The sequence below is a fragment of the Coccinella septempunctata genome, chromosome 5 (genome assembly GCF_907165205.1).
Source record: "Coccinella septempunctata chromosome 5, icCocSept1.1, whole genome shotgun sequence".
In the NCBI taxonomy this organism is placed as follows: domain Eukaryota; kingdom Metazoa; phylum Arthropoda; class Insecta; order Coleoptera; family Coccinellidae; genus Coccinella; species Coccinella septempunctata.
In genome coordinates this window covers 30,335,617-30,354,024 of record NC_058193.1, presented here as the reverse complement: position 1 = coordinate 30,354,024, position 18,408 = coordinate 30,335,617, and the positions used below count along the sequence as shown (strand labels likewise).

Genomic DNA, 18,408 nt, shown 5'->3' with positions numbered 1-18,408 from the left:
ACCGGAATTTCGAGAACCTTCCACGTAAAAATTACTGTTATCTGCAAAATGGGGAGATTTTTTTCGATATGTGTTTATTTTGTTGCATATTGCGAAGCACCAACTCAAACCCATTCAGTATTATAATATTTCATTGGAATGTTCCTGTGACCTTATATTATCCTTTTATTCGCACTCTGCGCAACTAACTTCTTATTTTCACCTCCTTCCAAGCCACCTTGCAGCCAATTTATCCCGATAAACATCAGTTCGTTTAGAATCTTTTAATAAATTCGCCAGAGTCGGGATACAAAAACTAAATAATAAAGAGAATACGTCGAAAATACCCATGATAAACGCGCTGACCTAGGATACTTAATTGAAAATTGAACGACGTTATATTTTAAGTTAGACGTAAAAGGAATCAGAACCGAGAAGTTCTATTTCATATCAAGCGTCTGAAAGGAACATACCTGAGTAAATGGAGTGAAAGAGGGGAAAGTAAAGGAAACGGCTTTAAGATGGCTCCATTATTTCCACAGCTGACCACGTCTATTGATTTTAGAATATTTCACTTTGGCGTTTTACTATACGTCTCATGCAGTCGTAGCAACAGTTATGGGAGCTATGAATTCTTTGGTAGCCCTCCCGGAAATGGATGTTAGGAATTATTTCCAAGTATCATTCATTCATTGCAATATCCCGTTACCGAGAATAAATCTACAAAAAGAATCAAAAACAAAACTATTGGTGCGATCAAACTTATAATTTCTTTGGGCTACTTGCGACTGTGTGGCCTCCTGTGACTGAAGAGACCCAACCGTGACCTACAGATCCTTCCAAGTTCCACACTCCTTGCATGAACAGTCACCAGCTTTGGCCGCCGCTGTATTCTTCTCGAGTCTCCATTATAACTGTGGACCAAAGACCTCCACTGTGATTTGTCTAACGCAAGTTGTTCCAAGTTATGATTGGTATTAACTGATTTTAGGGATTGATGCAGTATATCCTTAAACTGCTTATACTGCCCTCCTGGTTTCTGAGATCCCTCTGTGAATTAGCCATAGAGAGCAATCTTGAGGAGTCTTGTGTCTTGCATCCTCAGAATGTGGCCGCTCCATCTGAGTCGGGCCCTCGTTACTTGAGTCTCAATTGTTGTACAACTCGCGTGTTGCAAGACTTCTGCATTCGAAACTTTGTGGAACCATCTGATGTGCATTATTTTTCTTAGATGACGTTGTTGTATTTGTCCAAGCTGTTTAATATATCGCCTGTAGGGCGTCCAGCTCTCACTTCCGTAAAGAAGCGTTGGGAGGACCACTGCGTTGTTAACAGCTGTCTTGGTCTTCAGATTGAGGTCGTGATCTTGAAACACTCTGTCCTTTAGCTTCCAGAATGCCCGTGATGCCGAATTGATACGGTTGTGTATTTCCGTGTCCAGGTTAGCCCTAATATTCATGAAGCTTCCCAATTATTTGAACTCCTCGGCCTGTCCTGAAGTTTAATCCTCCAGACTGATATCTGTTTGAAGGCTTTCTGGTGGACTTATCAGGATTTTGGTTTTGTCGATATTGAGTCTAAGGCCTAAACCTTCGTATATATGTTCATAGGTGTCCAACATTATCTGTAGATCCTCTAAGCTGCTATCGATAAGTGCGCAGTCGTCTGCATATTGAAGTTCCGTGATACACTTTGTACGTTTTTTTGCTATGAGGCGCTTCATGTTAAACAGGCCCCCATCAAATCTGAATCTTATTCCAACACCTCTCACAGGCATACTCATGTCAGCAATTATCGAGACAGCAATTCGAAAATATTGAACAGTAAAGGTGCAGAGTTATGCCATTATGCTAGCATTATTTTAGCGGTGTTGTTGATATGGATCAAGTATCATTCAAGTAGCTGATTATGAGAGGGGTATTTCAAAAATCATCCAGAATTTTTTATAGAAAACCTGTTATTTTCGAAATCCGAGCATACTTACAAAAAAAAACTGTCTTTCATTTACTGCATTTTTTCCAAAAGTTAGAGACTCGAGCTGTATATCAGTATATCAGATTACAAATTGAAAAGATTGAAACACCGGATTTTTCAGAGTGCAGTTTCCACCCCAGGTTTCGTTGCTATATAATTAAAACCTCCCTTGTATAATAAATTCCCCTAAAGACGTATCGAATTCACAAACGCCACAACAAAGTCCTGCATTCTGTGTCTACATCGAGACGTCTCACTCACCATTTCTGTATTCCCAAAACTGCTAAACTAATTTTTGTCCCGAATGCTTATCGGATTAAGGATATAGGGTGCGATATATCAGGAGATACTCTCTGGGAAAGCCCCCGCTTCGGAATTTATCGAACCGAGGGGGATATTAAAAGAGGAACGAGTATCCTTTTGCAGGTTCAACGCAGGTTTCCATTCATTATTAGGACGTCTGCGATATAAATCTTAACGAGTTGACTTTGCCGAAAGTTTTAGCGGGATTTTGGTGCCAGGGAAAGGCACTACAGTTGATGACCGTGTAATTAAAGGGGACAACGCTAAGCAGGTTATTGCATATTTCTTGCTGAGTGCTCGTTCCCCGAACTGCAGATTCCGATGTTGCCTTTTGTGATGTTTGCCTCAAAAAGTAAACATTACAAGTATTGAGATGGAACTTGATTCCAGGTATTCAAGGTGAATCTCTGACTTCCTCAGATCAAAAGAAAAACTTTTTTTTACCAGTTTTTCCAATTCAACTCGGTTGAAAAGATACAGGCTGTTGAAAAACAATGAAAAAAAATTATTTTTAGTTCTATCTCACAAACGGTTTTATCGAATGAAATTAAAACGTCTTTAAGTTTGACGATTTCGTAAAGTTCTCATAACTTTTTTGTCTTTGAAATTACAAATCTGAAACTTGAACCTTCTACAGGCACTTTCTTACGTAAAATCCACTGACGAGCTCAGAATATTTTTCATTTCGAATCATTAGGAAACTTTTGTTTTTTTTTCAATGCAAACTTTTATTGAATTTGTTATTTTTGAAATGGAAAAAAGTCTTTTCGTCAGTAGATTCTACGTATAAGAGTGCCTGAGAAAGTTCAAGTTTCAGATCTGTAACTTCAAAGACAAAAACGTTATGAGAACTTTTCGGAATCGTCAAAATCTCAATTTTTGTTTATAACTCTAAATCTAAAAATGATAGGCCGATTCTGTTTTCAGATTGGGATTAGTCATGAAAAAGAAGAAGAATGTGTCATCCGTTTTCTTCTAACTGCTATAGTTCTCGAGATCCCCTCAGTAGACAACGAATTTTGCCCACCCTGTACAAGTCTAAGACTGGTTTATAAAGAGTGAGTGTTTAACTCGTACAAATATTTCAACTGTCGATTCTTGAGGTCAAAAGAAATACTTTTTTCTTATACCAGTTTTTTCAATTCGGACCTGATAAAAAGATATAGCCATTTTAAGTTTTAATAATGAGCTGTACCACACCTGGAAAAACAAAATTACCTTCAAAATAACTAGCTTAATCTGGGACACTACACATCTGTGGATCTTTTAAACAGAGTTGCATTCGGTCAAAGCACCAAATTTTACGTATTTCACAGATATTTTTTATTTTTGAAATTCAATTACTCGAAAACGGCGCATTATACGAGAAAATACAAAGAATAATTGTATTTTACAAAACGTTCAAATATTCATTAGATGGCGTCCAACATAGTTTCAAGAATTCGGTTCTTCATTTTTTGGTATTTTAATGGTCATAATGAGAAAACTGGAAGACGTGGGTGATATCTTGTATTCGAAAAAGATTCATCAAATAAATGAAAAACTATATTCCGAAAGTCATTTCATTCGATAGAACTGAAAAAACTAAAAATAACATTTCTTTGTACGAGACAAGGACATGTAAGTATACATGTATGTAAGCTTGATCTGGGAATCAACGCTTGATTGACGAATAGACGTCCATTTGTTTTCAATCGATGATTCAGTCATGATCATTCAGAACATCATTCTCGCATCAAATTAGGATCTACATACGTCCATTCAATTACTCTCAATTGCTACTTCTTCTATATGTTCAGAAATGAAAAGATTTCAGTGATTTCGTTTTAGAAATCGACTGACTGTCAAATCGTTGATCGGGCAATCAAAATTTCATGAAATCCGCTGTTAGTTTTCGATGCCATGAGAAAATATATTTTACATTTTGCATGAAGAGTCAGCCTTCTTCTCTGTAGTTCTACTGCTATATAATTGATTTGAGTCTTCTAGAAACTATCACTATCCCCTTTGGATAAATAGAGTAGAGTTGTTAGTGAATATCATAAGTTTAAGTTTAATTTTTTTCATCAAGTAGGTATAGGCCACATCAATTCAATATTGGATCCACTTCTATACTTCATTCAAATTTATTTTAGCAGTCGGTTGGCCATGAAATAATTTTCTCAAGTTTTTGTAACCAGAACAAAGTTAGGTTGGCACTCATGAAATGTCGTTAATGTCATAACGCCATTGCCACAACTTTTATCAATTTTTATTACGAAAATGCCGAAAGTGATTGAAAAAAGAGACAGGGTTTCAGGAAGTGCTATTTAGAATTCAGGTCCGCTCATTCAAATAGTTATACCCTGATATTCTAAAATCCACAGTACGTCAGACGGTAGCGAACATATTCAATGTAAGTGAATTTATATAATCTTTCATCTGGATCTAAACGACTTATATTCAGCTGAATATTTCCACAATCAGAAAGATTGTGAATGAAGAGGATGACAAAGAATTTCCTTCTATTGGGAGACCCAAAAAAGTTGTGGCATTTGAGAATTTTATGTTTGAGTGAATTAATGCGTAAAGTTTACTACAGGATTTTCGATAAATGTCATCGGAGAATAAGTTCCCTAAAATGGATTTTTCTATTTTTCATTTGGCTTGTCCTATACATTTTAAATATCTTAAGGTACCAATAAATACCTAATTATTATTATTATATCAATGATTAAGATGAACAGCCACAATTACGCGCCAGTTGTCCTGCCAATTGTTTATTCATGTGGAATTTTTGTTCGAAGTTGAAGTTCATCTTGATTGAAACTTCCTTTAATTCCTTTTACTTATATTGATGCAAGATGATTTTTGTTGAAGAATTTAACATTCTTGTAATTATCTCTTAATTCCTTCGGGAGATACCATTCCCAACCACTGCAACATATGCATTTCATCTTCGGGTTAATATTTTTGAAATCTACAACTGATGTAACGTATTCAAACTTAAGCCAAAGAAGATAACGAACATTAACTCTCCTCAAGCTAGTGCATATTATGATATTATACTGATCTGTTGTATTTTCCATGCAAATAACTGGATTTGGTATGCCTTCAATCAGTTTGTATAAACTTCAATAATGTTCGTCACATATTTTCCGAAGAGATTCGACATTGTGATAAAATACGTAATAACAGAAACTTTTACGTAGAACGGGCAACATAGCGTTGATTTCAAACCCAAAAATGTTTTGACAAGCTTCATAACCCCACATTTTCGTACTATACAGAGTGAAATGTGTCAAATTTCCATGTCCAACCGACTGCTAAAACAAAAGTGAATGAAGTATAGTTGTATAAAGACAAAATTTGCATTGATCGTTACTGTACTTCGGGAGATACTCAAACGAAATTGGTATCCGGTGAAACGTGTTAGGAAACCAAATGATACCAATACACTCACGTTGCTCCTTCAAGGACCCATCAAGCCACTCGACGCCCCAATATCATTTTCCACTCATCTCGGATGCTGGCAAAATGGGGACCTGAAGGAACAATGAAACCCGAACTTCGACGTGAATCAAAGTCATTGGATGAATCTTCATTGATATTTCCGTTGTTAGTCTGATGGATCGTTCCACGATAACGATACCCGGAATTTTATGAGTTATTAATCTTTAATGGACGCCGTTCAGGGTCCTCCAAGGATGACGAACTCTTTGTTCGTACTTGAAGGAGGTGCGTTGTGTGAGAAATTGCCTTTTTCTGGCTGTGATCAGTAGGGCGAACACGGGGGTCCGCTTTATCTGACAGGTTGTTGAAAGGCTTCTGTGCTAGAATTGGATGGAAAAGGCAGCTGGAATTTCCAACTATTCTAGCTAATTATGTTCTGGCGATGAGCTTTCAGAAGGTGAATGAGTCGCTTCTAGGTAATCTCTGAATAGTGAGCAACTAGTAATAGGTATGAAGTTTCAAAGAACCTCTGGATGAATTGAAATTTGTAAAGCATTCGGCTGCACTTGAAAACAAGATTAAATTTTTGATTGGAGAACGTTTTCTGCCTGAATTTTTTCCGAAACTTAGAGTTTCATGGCTTTGATTTCTTCGAAGAAGATTTTTTATACACAGCTCTTACTTACTTACTTACAAAAAAATTAACGCACATTCTGAAAATCTCAATTTTAATGAAAGTTAACTCTACATTTACTTTATAACTTATTTTTTATGTTCTCTCGGGAAGGTTTTGAATGAAACAAGACACATTAAATGGAAGAAAAATTCAGGATTTCACCGAATCTTATGTGAAAGAAGAGAAATGAACAATTTTCAAAATACTGAAATGCTGATAAGTGATTTAATACTTGGTATTTCCACCCCTTGCGTTAATTACAGCTCGGCAACGACGGTTCATACTCAAAATTAGTGATCTTAAAATGTTCTGATCTAATCCTTCCCAGATTTCTCCGAGTTGGATTCCTAAGTTATTAAGAGTAGCTGGATGATTTTCTGAACTTCTCAGTCTTCTATTGAGGTTGTCCCAAACCTGCTCAATCGGATTGAGATCTGGGCTTCTTGCTGGCAATTCCATTCGAGAGACTTCAACCTCTTCAAGGTACTCCTAAACGATGCGCGCACGATGAGGTCTGGCATTATCGTCCATACAAATGAAATTTTCACCAATGTATGGGGCAAATGGCACTACATGCTCTTCAAGAATGTTCCTTATATACTTATCAGCATTCATAGCTCCATTATCAACGACCACTAGGTCTGTGCGAGCAGTCAAAGATATTCCACCCCATACTATAATCGATCCTCCCGCGAAACCAGTAGTATCCAGGAAATTGCACTGAGCATATCTTTCATGTGGACGTCTGTATACAAGGAAACGTCGATCACAATGGTAGAGGCAGAATCTAGACTCATCTGTGAAGAGAACTCTTTCCCAATCGGCCCCTTCTCAATGGATTTGCTCTCTCGCAAAATCCAAACGCGCCCTTCGATGGGCTGGGGTAAGAGCTGGGCCTTTTGCCGCGACACGAGGCCTTAAATCATATTCCCTGAGGCGATTTCTTATTGTCTGAGTGCTAATTTACACCTCATGAGTTTGCTCAAGCTGAATTTGAAGGAGGCGAGAGGTTGCTAATCGTTGTCTCAACGAAGAAACTCTCAAGTAACGTTCTTGAATGGCAGTTGTTACCCGTGGTCTACCCTGTCCTGTTCTTCGGACATTCATACCTGTCTCCCTGAATCGCTGCAACATTCTGGACACACTTGTATGGGAAACTCCAAACCTTTCTGCAATTCTTGTGTATGTCCACCCTTCTTCTCGCAAAACTACCGCTTGGGCACATTCCTCTTGGGTCAAATTGCGTGTTTCGCGTTGCATAGCGATCGAGTGTAGAAAATCAAACGAAAGAAAAACTATTGATCACTAGAATTGATCGAGAACAACTGATTTTAGAATGGAGCCAATACATTCAAAATCTGATAATATCATCTTTTTCCATCCCTGCTGGGAAAAAACATCTGTATTGAAGAAAACCGTTGAAAGTGGATTACATATGCATGCATAATTCTGATAAAAATAATTATCATTGAGAACACCTTCAGTTGTAGAATAAATTTGAGATGATTTGAAATTGTGCGATAATTTTTTTGCGCAGTGTAGATCTCTTATCTGTTTCCTAACCATCTATCAATAGCAGGTCAAAGTGCATGGAATGGTAAATTGTGAACAAATCTGATCGTCTTTTCCTATGAGAACTTTCGTCATCAAGTAGGCTATGGAATTTGGATGGTCGATATTCTGTGTTTTAACGTAATTCTTAGCTTGTAGATATTGGGAGTATTGGGACCCATTAGGTAGTCTAAAGCTCGCACTCCAGTTGTAGAGTTTTTATGAACTCAAGTATCTGAGTAAGCTTCAAGGGAGTAAACTTCCTCAATTCTACAAGATTCTTCTTCAAAGAATTTTTTGCGTTGGCTTGCAATGGTGGAGTTTCATCCCCCTCCCTACAGAATCTGCACTCGTCGTTCAGTCAATACTCTGGAGGAGCAATAAGATCTTCATCTTGTACAACCAGCAATCGACAGATTCCTATCACAGGAAAATCATCAATCCAAAACATGTCCCCCAATCGACTAACAGACCCAACTAATGGGAAAGTGTACAAATATTTACGAAGAAAAGCGCACACGCTGTATCGAAGCGAGCAATGTAGTTTCCCCAGTTTTCAACGATGCCTTGGATGACTCAGTTATCGCAATGGAAATATCAACTCTGCATCCCCTATTCTCTGCAGATTTGAGGAAAGATTATTTACAATGCCAATAAAGTTGATTGAATGCAGGATTTTTCTTTTGTTTCCTTTTCTATCTGCATGAAGCGTTATATTCGGTCTAGAATGGGGCATTTGCATAGAGGAGGGAACTTATTTCATTGGAGATACTTCAGATCCTTGAGAAGATCAGGCTTTCACATATCTTTACAAAAAAATCACCAGAAACGTTTGTTCAATCGGTTTTTGGATCAATACCTGACAAATTATTTGAGTTTTTCATCTCAATCGCTTATCAAAATCCTCTACAATCTTTTTCTTCCCTTGGTTGAACAGGATTCATGAAAAATGTTGCCATGTAGTGGGAGAAACTCCTCTCCACAATTCCAGTGTATGGTATAAGCGAGTTATGCAGAAATCTGATGAAAAAGCTTTTCTGGTGTTACTAATATCGCTCAGAAGTTTTAATTTCCTTTTTTTTTCAATTTTTCAATGGCAAATAACCACTTTTTCTTCATGGGTTAATTCCAGCACCTGAAGATCCTATACCTATAGTGTAAATTGATCCTTGAATATAAACTGCTCCACATGAGTTAGGGATATTGACTTAAATTGCAAAAAATTATAGTTAAAATAAGATTTTTGTGATGAAAATTCATATTAATATGATTTCAAGTTACAAATTAATTTTAGCCTGTAGGTCTGCAGCGTATACAGGGTGGTTAAAAAAAATCGAGTAAGCATTTTAAGACTATCAATACAATGTATGGCCCCCAAGGCATCAATAACAGCTTGACATCTTCTTTGCATACCACACACGAGGTTGTTGAACATTTCTTGAGGAATTTGGTTCCATAAACGGGGCAGAAGCTCTCTCAGATCATTTAAGGATTCTTGGGTAGGTTGATGATTATCTGATTTTCTTTGGAGCATATCCCATGCATGTTCTATGCAATTCAAATCCGGTGAGTGCGGAGGTATTGGTAAATGTGGAATAACAAGCTCCTCGCGCGCATTCTCAACTATGGCTGTACGGTGCGGTCTAGCGTTATCGTCTAGAAATTGAAAAGTTTCACCAATAGCAGCGTGAAAATTTGGAACAACATTGTCAATCACATGCTCCCTATAGTGTAAGGCGGTCATATTCCCAGGACAAATGTGTGCATCTGTGCGCCCGTTGAAACATATCCCGGCCCATACCATAACACTACCCCCTCGGAATGGATGGACTTCTTGGACATAGCGACGATTACGGGGTATGCGTAGGATTGTCCATACCCTTATTCTTCGAGAATCTGAAAATCGTCCATATCTGGATTCATCAGTGAAAAGGACACTACGCCATAGATTTCCAATTGATATGTTGCCTTGCCCATTCCAGTCTTCGACGCTTATGGTCACGTGTTAATGGAACTCCTCTTAATGGACGCCTAGAATCTAGATTCACCTCTCTCAAACGTCGTCTGATGGTTTCGATGGAAACTTGGACCCCATTTGCATTTTGAAGAGTATTAAGTAGCATTCTACACGTAGATGTAGGGTTTCTTCTCGCCGAAACGGTGATGAAACGATCCTGAGCAGGTGTTGTTTTTCGTCGCCCACCAAGCCTTGGTCTTTCCAAAACGGAACCTGTCTCCCTGAACCTATTCCAAAGTCGAGATATCACACTTTGGCTGACTTGGAGCCTTTCCGCTACAACAACCTGAGTTAGGCCACCCTGTAGCATTCCGATAGCCCTTATTAGCCTCAGCGTTTGTTGATTTACGTCTTGGCATTTTCAGAAAACTCGTTTCAAATCGAAGCCGTTGATAAACTGACTTCATTTCAAAATAAGAACATTCATGAAGCACATGCATTGACATGCAAAGAACCAAACATCAGAAAAAAGGCGACCAGATTGACGAAATGTCTCATACTGTTTTTTATTGGATCGATTCAAGTTGTTATTGAGTTTTAAATGATTTTACAGCGATTTTCTCGAAGATTACATATTCTTTTGAAAACGATTGAATACGATATCCCTAACTCTTGTGGAGCAGATTATTTTCGTTATGATCAGGCAAATTTCATATCGTAAAGATTAGAAATTCATAATGCAACACAGGAAAACACAAAAAACAACTGAAAATTGTTGGAATCTCTGTATTGTGATCCAAGAAACTCAACGAATAAGAAGAATTTTTGATTGTGAACAAGTAACTAACTCAAAACCATTATTGAATGATGAAAAATCTCATTCTTCTGAACCAACACATCGCCAACAGGTTATGGGCCCACATGCTCGAATACAAGCTTTGCAAACTTCGGGGAATGCTGGTATATTCGATGTTTACCGATATTATGCACTGTTAAATGGGGATATATCACAGACAGAAGCATATTCGCGCTCCATCAACCTCCCATTAGTCACGTGACCCAGTTAACCCAAAATCAGTCATTGTCCGAGCGAAATCCTCCTACTTCTCGAAACTATGATAGCTAGACGTGATTCACATTTTCGCAAGATGAATCTACCCCGACGTGGTGCGGGGGTGCAGACTTGCAGACGTGAATGTCGACACACACAAATATCTGAGTCATCCCAGGCACGCCTCGCTGGAGCGGGATAATGTGGAACGTTTGTTATTACAGTCTGGATAGTTTGTTCGGTTTGTTCCTGGTTTGGTGGCGATTTGATTATCGAAAACTGGAGTGGGTTATTGCCTCTCAGCGGGAGTTTTGGAACCGGTCATAACGATGGATGGGTTTCCGTTTAGCTCAGTTCGTTCGAGACATGAAATTTTGGATTGGAAAGTTTCGTTTTATGTCTGGTCTTCATCGGTAAAGCTCGAAGAATTCTTGATTTTGAATAATTCATATCCGGTACATAAGGGGAACTTCTTGAATATCTGTTCGCAATTTTACTTTGGGACAACGTAAATGTGGTATTTTTCTACATGCAGAAAGTGGATTGAAAATTCGATGGAAATATTTCCAACGTCCACCTATAATTTTCGACGTTTATTTTCTGTTTTGTATGAAAGATTAAACAATTCTCTTCATGAATTTCCAGAGTGCATGTAGCCATAAGATAATTCAGATGAATTCTCATAAAAGTCTTGTCCAGCTAACACCATGAAAAAACATTATATAAAACACAGGGTGTATTTAAAGGTGAGGATTTTCTTAACACAAGATAGAACTGGTCAAAATAAAACGTTTCAACAAAAATCACCCATACAAAACTTTCAAAATGACAAATTTTTCAGACAAATCCTGGATCATTTGCAAAGCAAAGAGAAAGAACTTATCTGATTGCCGAATTTTTCGCAATATTTCGTATATAACTTAAACGATTTCATAAAATAGCTCATTTCGATACCAACTGACAAAAAATCACTTAATACCAAGTATAAAAAAAATCCTACTAAAAAAATTCGTCTGAAATATTCACAAATTTTTTCACAATGGTGATCACAATCTTCTTCGAAGAACTCTTCAGCAATCGTTTCAATTTTACCATGAAATAGGGTGACAATAATAGCACTTTGTCAACATAAGGACTTTCAATAAACTGCCTCAATTTTCTGCAATTTTTTCACCTTAAATCTCACGATACAACAATTTTTTCAAGTGACCTAATGCAACTAATCAGATAGACCCGCAAGTACTGAATCATTCATAGTCCAGCCGTATGTTTATGTTTCGTTTCGTCCCATACTTGAAATTTAAAGAAATTTTGTCGAACTCCTAATGGTTGTACCACAGCCATCTTGAATATTTCATGTCCTAGACAATTCTTGGTGAAATTACTTATTTGATGACTTCTACCTTCTGTCGAAAAAACCCAACCTTTGAGAGGACCCTGTATATACTACATAAAGTTTTTTTTCATGAACCGTCTTGGTTCAACGAGGTCTGAAAGAGTTGTGTATTATACTACTGGCTGTAAAGTGCATCGATCTTGTCTATAGGTCAGGATGAGTCTACTCTCCCAACAATCATTCATAAAAGTAGATACGTACTGCCTTCTCAGCATTATACTATTCCTTTTATCGAAAAATATCACTGCTATTTTATTGAAAGAGTATCCAAGAAATTGTGAAAATTCTTTGTTGGCCAATAAGTTAAAAATAAATAGTTACCACTATGTACCTACTTATATGCATTCGAACAATATACAGGGTGGGCTAAGAATTTGCATATTGGGGTTTTCCAAAATAAACGTTCTACATAAAATATTTTCAGACCTCTGCAGCCTCGGATTATTCCAGGAACAGCCTACTACTTTCTTATTTCAAATTGCACGCACAGTAGGTATATATGTATTTTACAATCTATGTCTTGGGAAAAAATTCGGGGTTTATGAATTAATCCTATAGGTGAAATGGAAACTTTCAGGCTGTCACCCAATATGATAACTTTGCACAAACTGAAAATTAGTACGACTGAAAATACATCGCTCAGTAGATTAATACGATATTATCGTGCAAAGTCTAGGACAATTTTTCGCGTTATTAGGCTCGTAATAGCGTGAATAATTCACAACGGATCGAAAAAGTGTGCCAGAAAAATTGTTTCATTCCATTTCTAATTTTGCTACACGCAATTTGCATAACTGTACAGCGCGACAGAGTTCCCCAGGGATAAAATATAGGTTGGAACACATAAATTATTATCTTATGACGAGGGTAGAAATATAAATTTCTCGGGGCTGGTTCAATGTTCGATCAGGTTTTATTTCATTGCAGAACATTTCCCAGAAAAGGACATGGGGAAGATATAGGATGAGACACATTCGGAATTCACGAGAAATATAAGAGATTTATTCCGTTTCGTCTGAAACACTATGTGTTTCTTCTTAATTTAACCATTTCCAAAATAAAATACGAAAATTATTAATATGTAGGTACGTTTTCACTAAACTTGAAACTAAAAACAGCTAAGTATAATTATATTATACAGTAGCTTTCAAAGCTCTGATAGATATTGATTAAATGATATTTTGTGAAGAGTAGGAATTCAACTTTCTGGAGAGTTTTTTTTTTCTTCTATCTACAAGAACTCAAAAATAACAGATCTTTTTTGACAAAAATAATTGAATGCAATGAAAATGAAATTTCGTTGCATTTGACTGACAAAACTACAGATAAAATTTGGTAAAACGTCTCCAATGAGCACGAAAAGAAGAGAAATTTTTTTCCGGTTCCTATTTGGTGGAATTCAGCCTTATGGTCGTGAACTGCATCAACAAGTGCTACAAGTTAAATCCAAAGCCAACAATATCGCCCTTTCTGTTCCAGAACTACGGCTACCACACCAGAGCTTTTCAATTTTATTTATGGGGCTAAAATTTAAGCTATTAGGTCTGCTGCAAATTACATCATGGCTACAATACGAATTAAAGTTTCAGCTGAATGAAACAACAGCAGTTCCAGATGTTGCCCAATTCAATTTAGGACTGAAATTTTGCAGAGGTTTGAATACTGCAATTATTGTTAACAATAAACGAGAATCTGAGTGGATAATTTGTCGGTCGAATCAACTCAAATTATTGCAGATCTGAAGGAAAAATTGGCGCTTTTGGGAAGTTTTAGTTATCGAAATATTCTCTAAAAATATTATGAAATCTCTGAGGAATAGGTGAGTAAGGTTTCGTTGTTTCAGAGATTCAAATATATCGTTTTATATATTTCTCAGCATTATTTTATTGCCCTATTACTAAGATGGAGTATTCTGCATCTCAGAAACTAGTTTTCTTTTTGATGAGGTTGGTGTTATCAAAAGATTCATTATGTCCTACCTAATTCTAATGAATTTTGTACGTTACTCATTCATTTTTTAATTTGAAACCCCGTTGTCGAATAATATTATCCATGTCAACTCTCCATGTTCATTCACAACGTAGTGGAAATAATTTAAACCTCTTTATCAGGAGCTTCCGCCATTTTGTAACCCTGAGTGCTGTAAATATTTTCATTCCACATGCGATGCATAAAGTGATCATCTATAGGTTTCCTCAAACATTATGATATCCATAAATATCCATAAATGTCTTGTGATTAATGAACTGTTGTTCACTGATTTTCTATTAAACATTCATTAATTAGTAATCACTTGTGATTTATGAGCTATTATTATTTTCTGGTCTGTCAAACTTAATACTCAGAATTACAGAATATTGAAATGTTTGAAAAGTCCATTGTCAGTATTAAAATGAATACCGATATTATTGAAAAATAGATCAGATATTCTCAAAATGATCTTTACATATTGTTGGATAGAGAAAAATATTCTACTCACATATTATACAGTGCGCGTCGAAATTATGGAACAAATTCATTTTCTCAGAAGAAAAATATTTCCTGAAACAGGTCAATTTTTGTTTCACTTTTACCAAATTTTTATGTATTTTTGGAGGATTTTTGTTGCACCCTGTGCCATCCCCATCAACCCTCTAAATTTTTTGAATGGGGAAAGTGGGTCATGTGGTACTTTTCTGGCAAGGTTTGTGCACTTTGTCATGGCTCATTTACTTTGAGACGATGGTACCTTATGAAATTTGTCACCCAATGAAAGTCGAACATTACAGTTTTGTTCATGCACAACTTTCAACCCCCTCACGTGAAAAATTAGAATGTGTGAAACACAAAACTGTAATGGTCGACTTTCATTCGGTGACAAATTTCATCAGGTACCATCGTCTCAAAGTAAATGAGCCATGACAAAATGCACATACTGAAAATCTCTTTGAACTAACAAATTTTTCAAAAAAGAAATTTTTTCTTGAAAATTTCTGCACGCCTGTAAAGAAAATACAAAGACCTTGCCAAAAAAGTGCCACATGACCCACTTTCCCGATTAAAAAAATTCAGAGGATTGATGGGGATTGCACAGGGTGCAACAAAATCCTTCAAAAATGCATAGAAATTAGGTAAAAGTGAAACAAAAAATGACCTGTTTCAGGATTTCGTTGCCAAATATTTTTCTTCTGAGGAAATGAATTTGTTCCATAATTTTGACGCGCACTGTATACTTGTGAAGGTTGATATGAGGTGTTTTAGTGTTTCGACTTCAATTATCTTGTTCTAAAATACACAGGGTGATTTGAAACGTAAGGGAAGTTTAGAAACTGTAGGTTACACATAATGATTCGCCTCTTTTGATTACAGGAGTATTTATTAATTTTGTTTTGTAAAAAATAATGCCTAGTATCTCGTGAACAGTAAAAAGTGAAAAAGAAATTTCATCTGTACAGTATTCACTATTCTGTAGGAGACTGCTTGAAAAATGCAGAAATGGTATACCTTTTTCTTCTTTGGTTGGGTTTTAATCAAATCCTATTTTCATTGAAAAATACTCTTGAGTCTTTTAGCTTGTCTTAAGAGTGATTGATGTTTTTGAATTGATATTTAGAACATGCATTTTTCGTAAGGAAGTTATTGTTGAAAGATAAAAGAAAAACGCATCCATGTTCTTTATTTTTCAATTGTAATTCCCATTTCAGATGATAATCAATTATTACTCTACAAAAATGACATGTTTTCGGTAACAAAACCTCAATCACTCTCCAAAATGTCATTTACCTTAAAATAAATTTATAGTAAATTCCCCTAGTAAAATGCAATACATAATATCCTTACAAAACACGCATTTCAATGCAACCATTCAGAGAATTTCCAGAGCATTTCCAAAGGTCATAAGTCGCCTTCTACTCACCTATCCATAATTCTCCCATAACGATGACAACGACCGCAAACAACAACATGATGCTGCCGAGAAAAAGTCGAACGCAAAACGTCCGTCCGCAGAAATATGACCAATTAAAGTCGCGGCAGACCATACGTCCGTTCGACCAGATAAATCACCCAAAAGCTCCGCGAGAATTTCGAGTACGCGTCCCGGCGCTTGTGATTCCCGCGACGCCGACACACGGCAGGACGTTTGAGGGACAAATGAGCGCCGCAACGCCAACGCGATGCTCCTAAACGCCCCCCGAAGGATTCTCTTGCGTGATAACGACCGGCAGGACTTATCGCGAGGACCGGTAGGCCTTGGCGCAGGAATGGAACTTCGAAGGACCAAGTTTTGTAAGAAGTGAAGTCAGGCTCAAAAAATTGCTATGTTCTTCAGTTGTGTAGACAGTGCAGATGCAACAACTTACGAGCTTTATTCTTCTTAATATGAAGCGTCAATTTCAACTTGGAGATTGTAGATTGTGGATTATAGATTCAGACCATTTCAAATTCGAGCCAAACTCAACATGGAACCTAGTTTAACCTGTCAAAATTGTACGAGACTGTCAAAGTTGAGCTGGGCTCAAACTTCAAGACAGCTTAAACTTGAACTCTACAACTTGGATTTAGGGAAGGTTTGATTTTACTGCGACCTTAAAGTTTATGGTGCTACCTATCAAAGTCATTACGTAGTCTAAAGCTCGCCTTCCACTTGTAGAGTTCTCCAGAATTCCAATATCTTGGATAAATTCGAAGGGGTTACTTCCTCAGTTCTACAAGTTCCTTTTCCAAAGGTCAAAGTGTTTCAAAATCACGACCTCAATCTGACGACTAAGACAACTGTTTACAAAGCAGTCGTCCTCCCAACGCTTCTTTACGGAAGCGAAAGCTAGACGCCCTACAGGCGACAAATTAAACAACTTGAACAAACGCAACAACGTCATCTAAGACAGATAATGCAAATCAAATGGTTCCACAAAGTTTCAAATGCAGAAGTATTGCAGCGCGCGAGTTGTTTAACAATAGAGACTTAAGTAACGAGGGCCCGACTCAGATGGAGCGGCCACATTCTGAGGATGCAAGACACAAGACTCCCCAAAATAGCTCTGTATGGCAGATTGACAGAGGGAGCCCGGAAACCAGGAGGCCAGTATAAGCGGTTTAAGGATACACTACATCAATCCCTAAAATCAGTTAATGCCAATCATAACTGGGAACAACTAGCGTTAGACAGGTCACAGTGGAGGTCTCTGGTTATAATGGAGATTCGAGAAGAATACAGCGGCGGCCAGATCTGGTTGGTGACTATCCATGCCCGGAGTGTGGAAGGATCTGTAGGTCAAGGTTGGGTCTCTTCAGTCACAGGGGGGCACACAGTCGCAATTAGCCCTAAGGAATTATAAGTCTGTTCTTATTTTTTTTTAATGTCTTTTTGTAGATTAATTTCCGGTAACGAGATACAGCAATGAATGAATGAATGAATGAATGAACAAGTTTCTTTTTCAAAGCAGTCACACAGAATCTGCTCTCGTCGCTTTCTGCTATACACATTCTCATTAGGTGCTTCCTGAGGGTAATTTGGGACATATTTCTTTATATGTCTTCGTCTAGGTTTCGATCTGGATTGGATTGAATCGGATCTCATTTCATAATGGGTGACGCTCGAGTACTACTCGATAATACTCAGAAGCGTCTGCCAGTATTTAATTAGGGTCCATCAATACTAAACGCTTTTCCGTCGAAGAAGGAGCTGTGTTAGTCTGAAGAGGTCCAATGAGACCGAAACCATGGTCAGCATCTGCTCTTCTTCGGTGGAACTTCTCCATTGAGTTGTCCTGACGATGGCAAATTGGCTAGTTCAATTCGGATCATAACACTTGTTGATATTCAGATCAGCGGTTGGTATGCATCTGAAGTAATTCTTTTTATTCACCTGTAACAGGTGAATTTCTGAGCCAATAAAAAAGTTTCTGCTCCTTCCCTGACAAGTGTGTAGGACTCTTCATTAGCTTTGATTTCGAAATGGAATCTGAAAATTGCCTGAGAAGTGGAAAAAAATGATAGCCAGCGATGAACAATACTTGGCATGATATGTTTATCAATTTTGTGCAGAGATAAATGCATTTTCAACATCAAACAATAATTATAGAATGTGAATGAGATACAGTTTTAGCCAA

The 18,408-nt window shown here is 37.2% G+C and overlaps 1 protein-coding gene across 1 annotated transcript in view; it reads right to left on the bottom strand.

The window, feature by feature from the left end:
• LOC123313451 (proto-oncogene tyrosine-protein kinase receptor Ret) overlaps positions 1 to 16,434 on the bottom strand; it is a 45,666-nt gene extending 29,232 nt beyond the window's left edge. Inside the window, exon 1 of the mRNA XM_044898336.1 lies at positions 16,215 to 16,434. Coding sequence (XP_044754271.1) covers positions 16,215 to 16,338 — 124 coding nt within the window. The 5' untranslated portion in view covers positions 16,339 to 16,434. The remainder of the gene's footprint in view (positions 1 to 16,214) is intronic.
• Between the last annotated feature and the right edge of the window lie 1,974 nt (positions 16,435 to 18,408).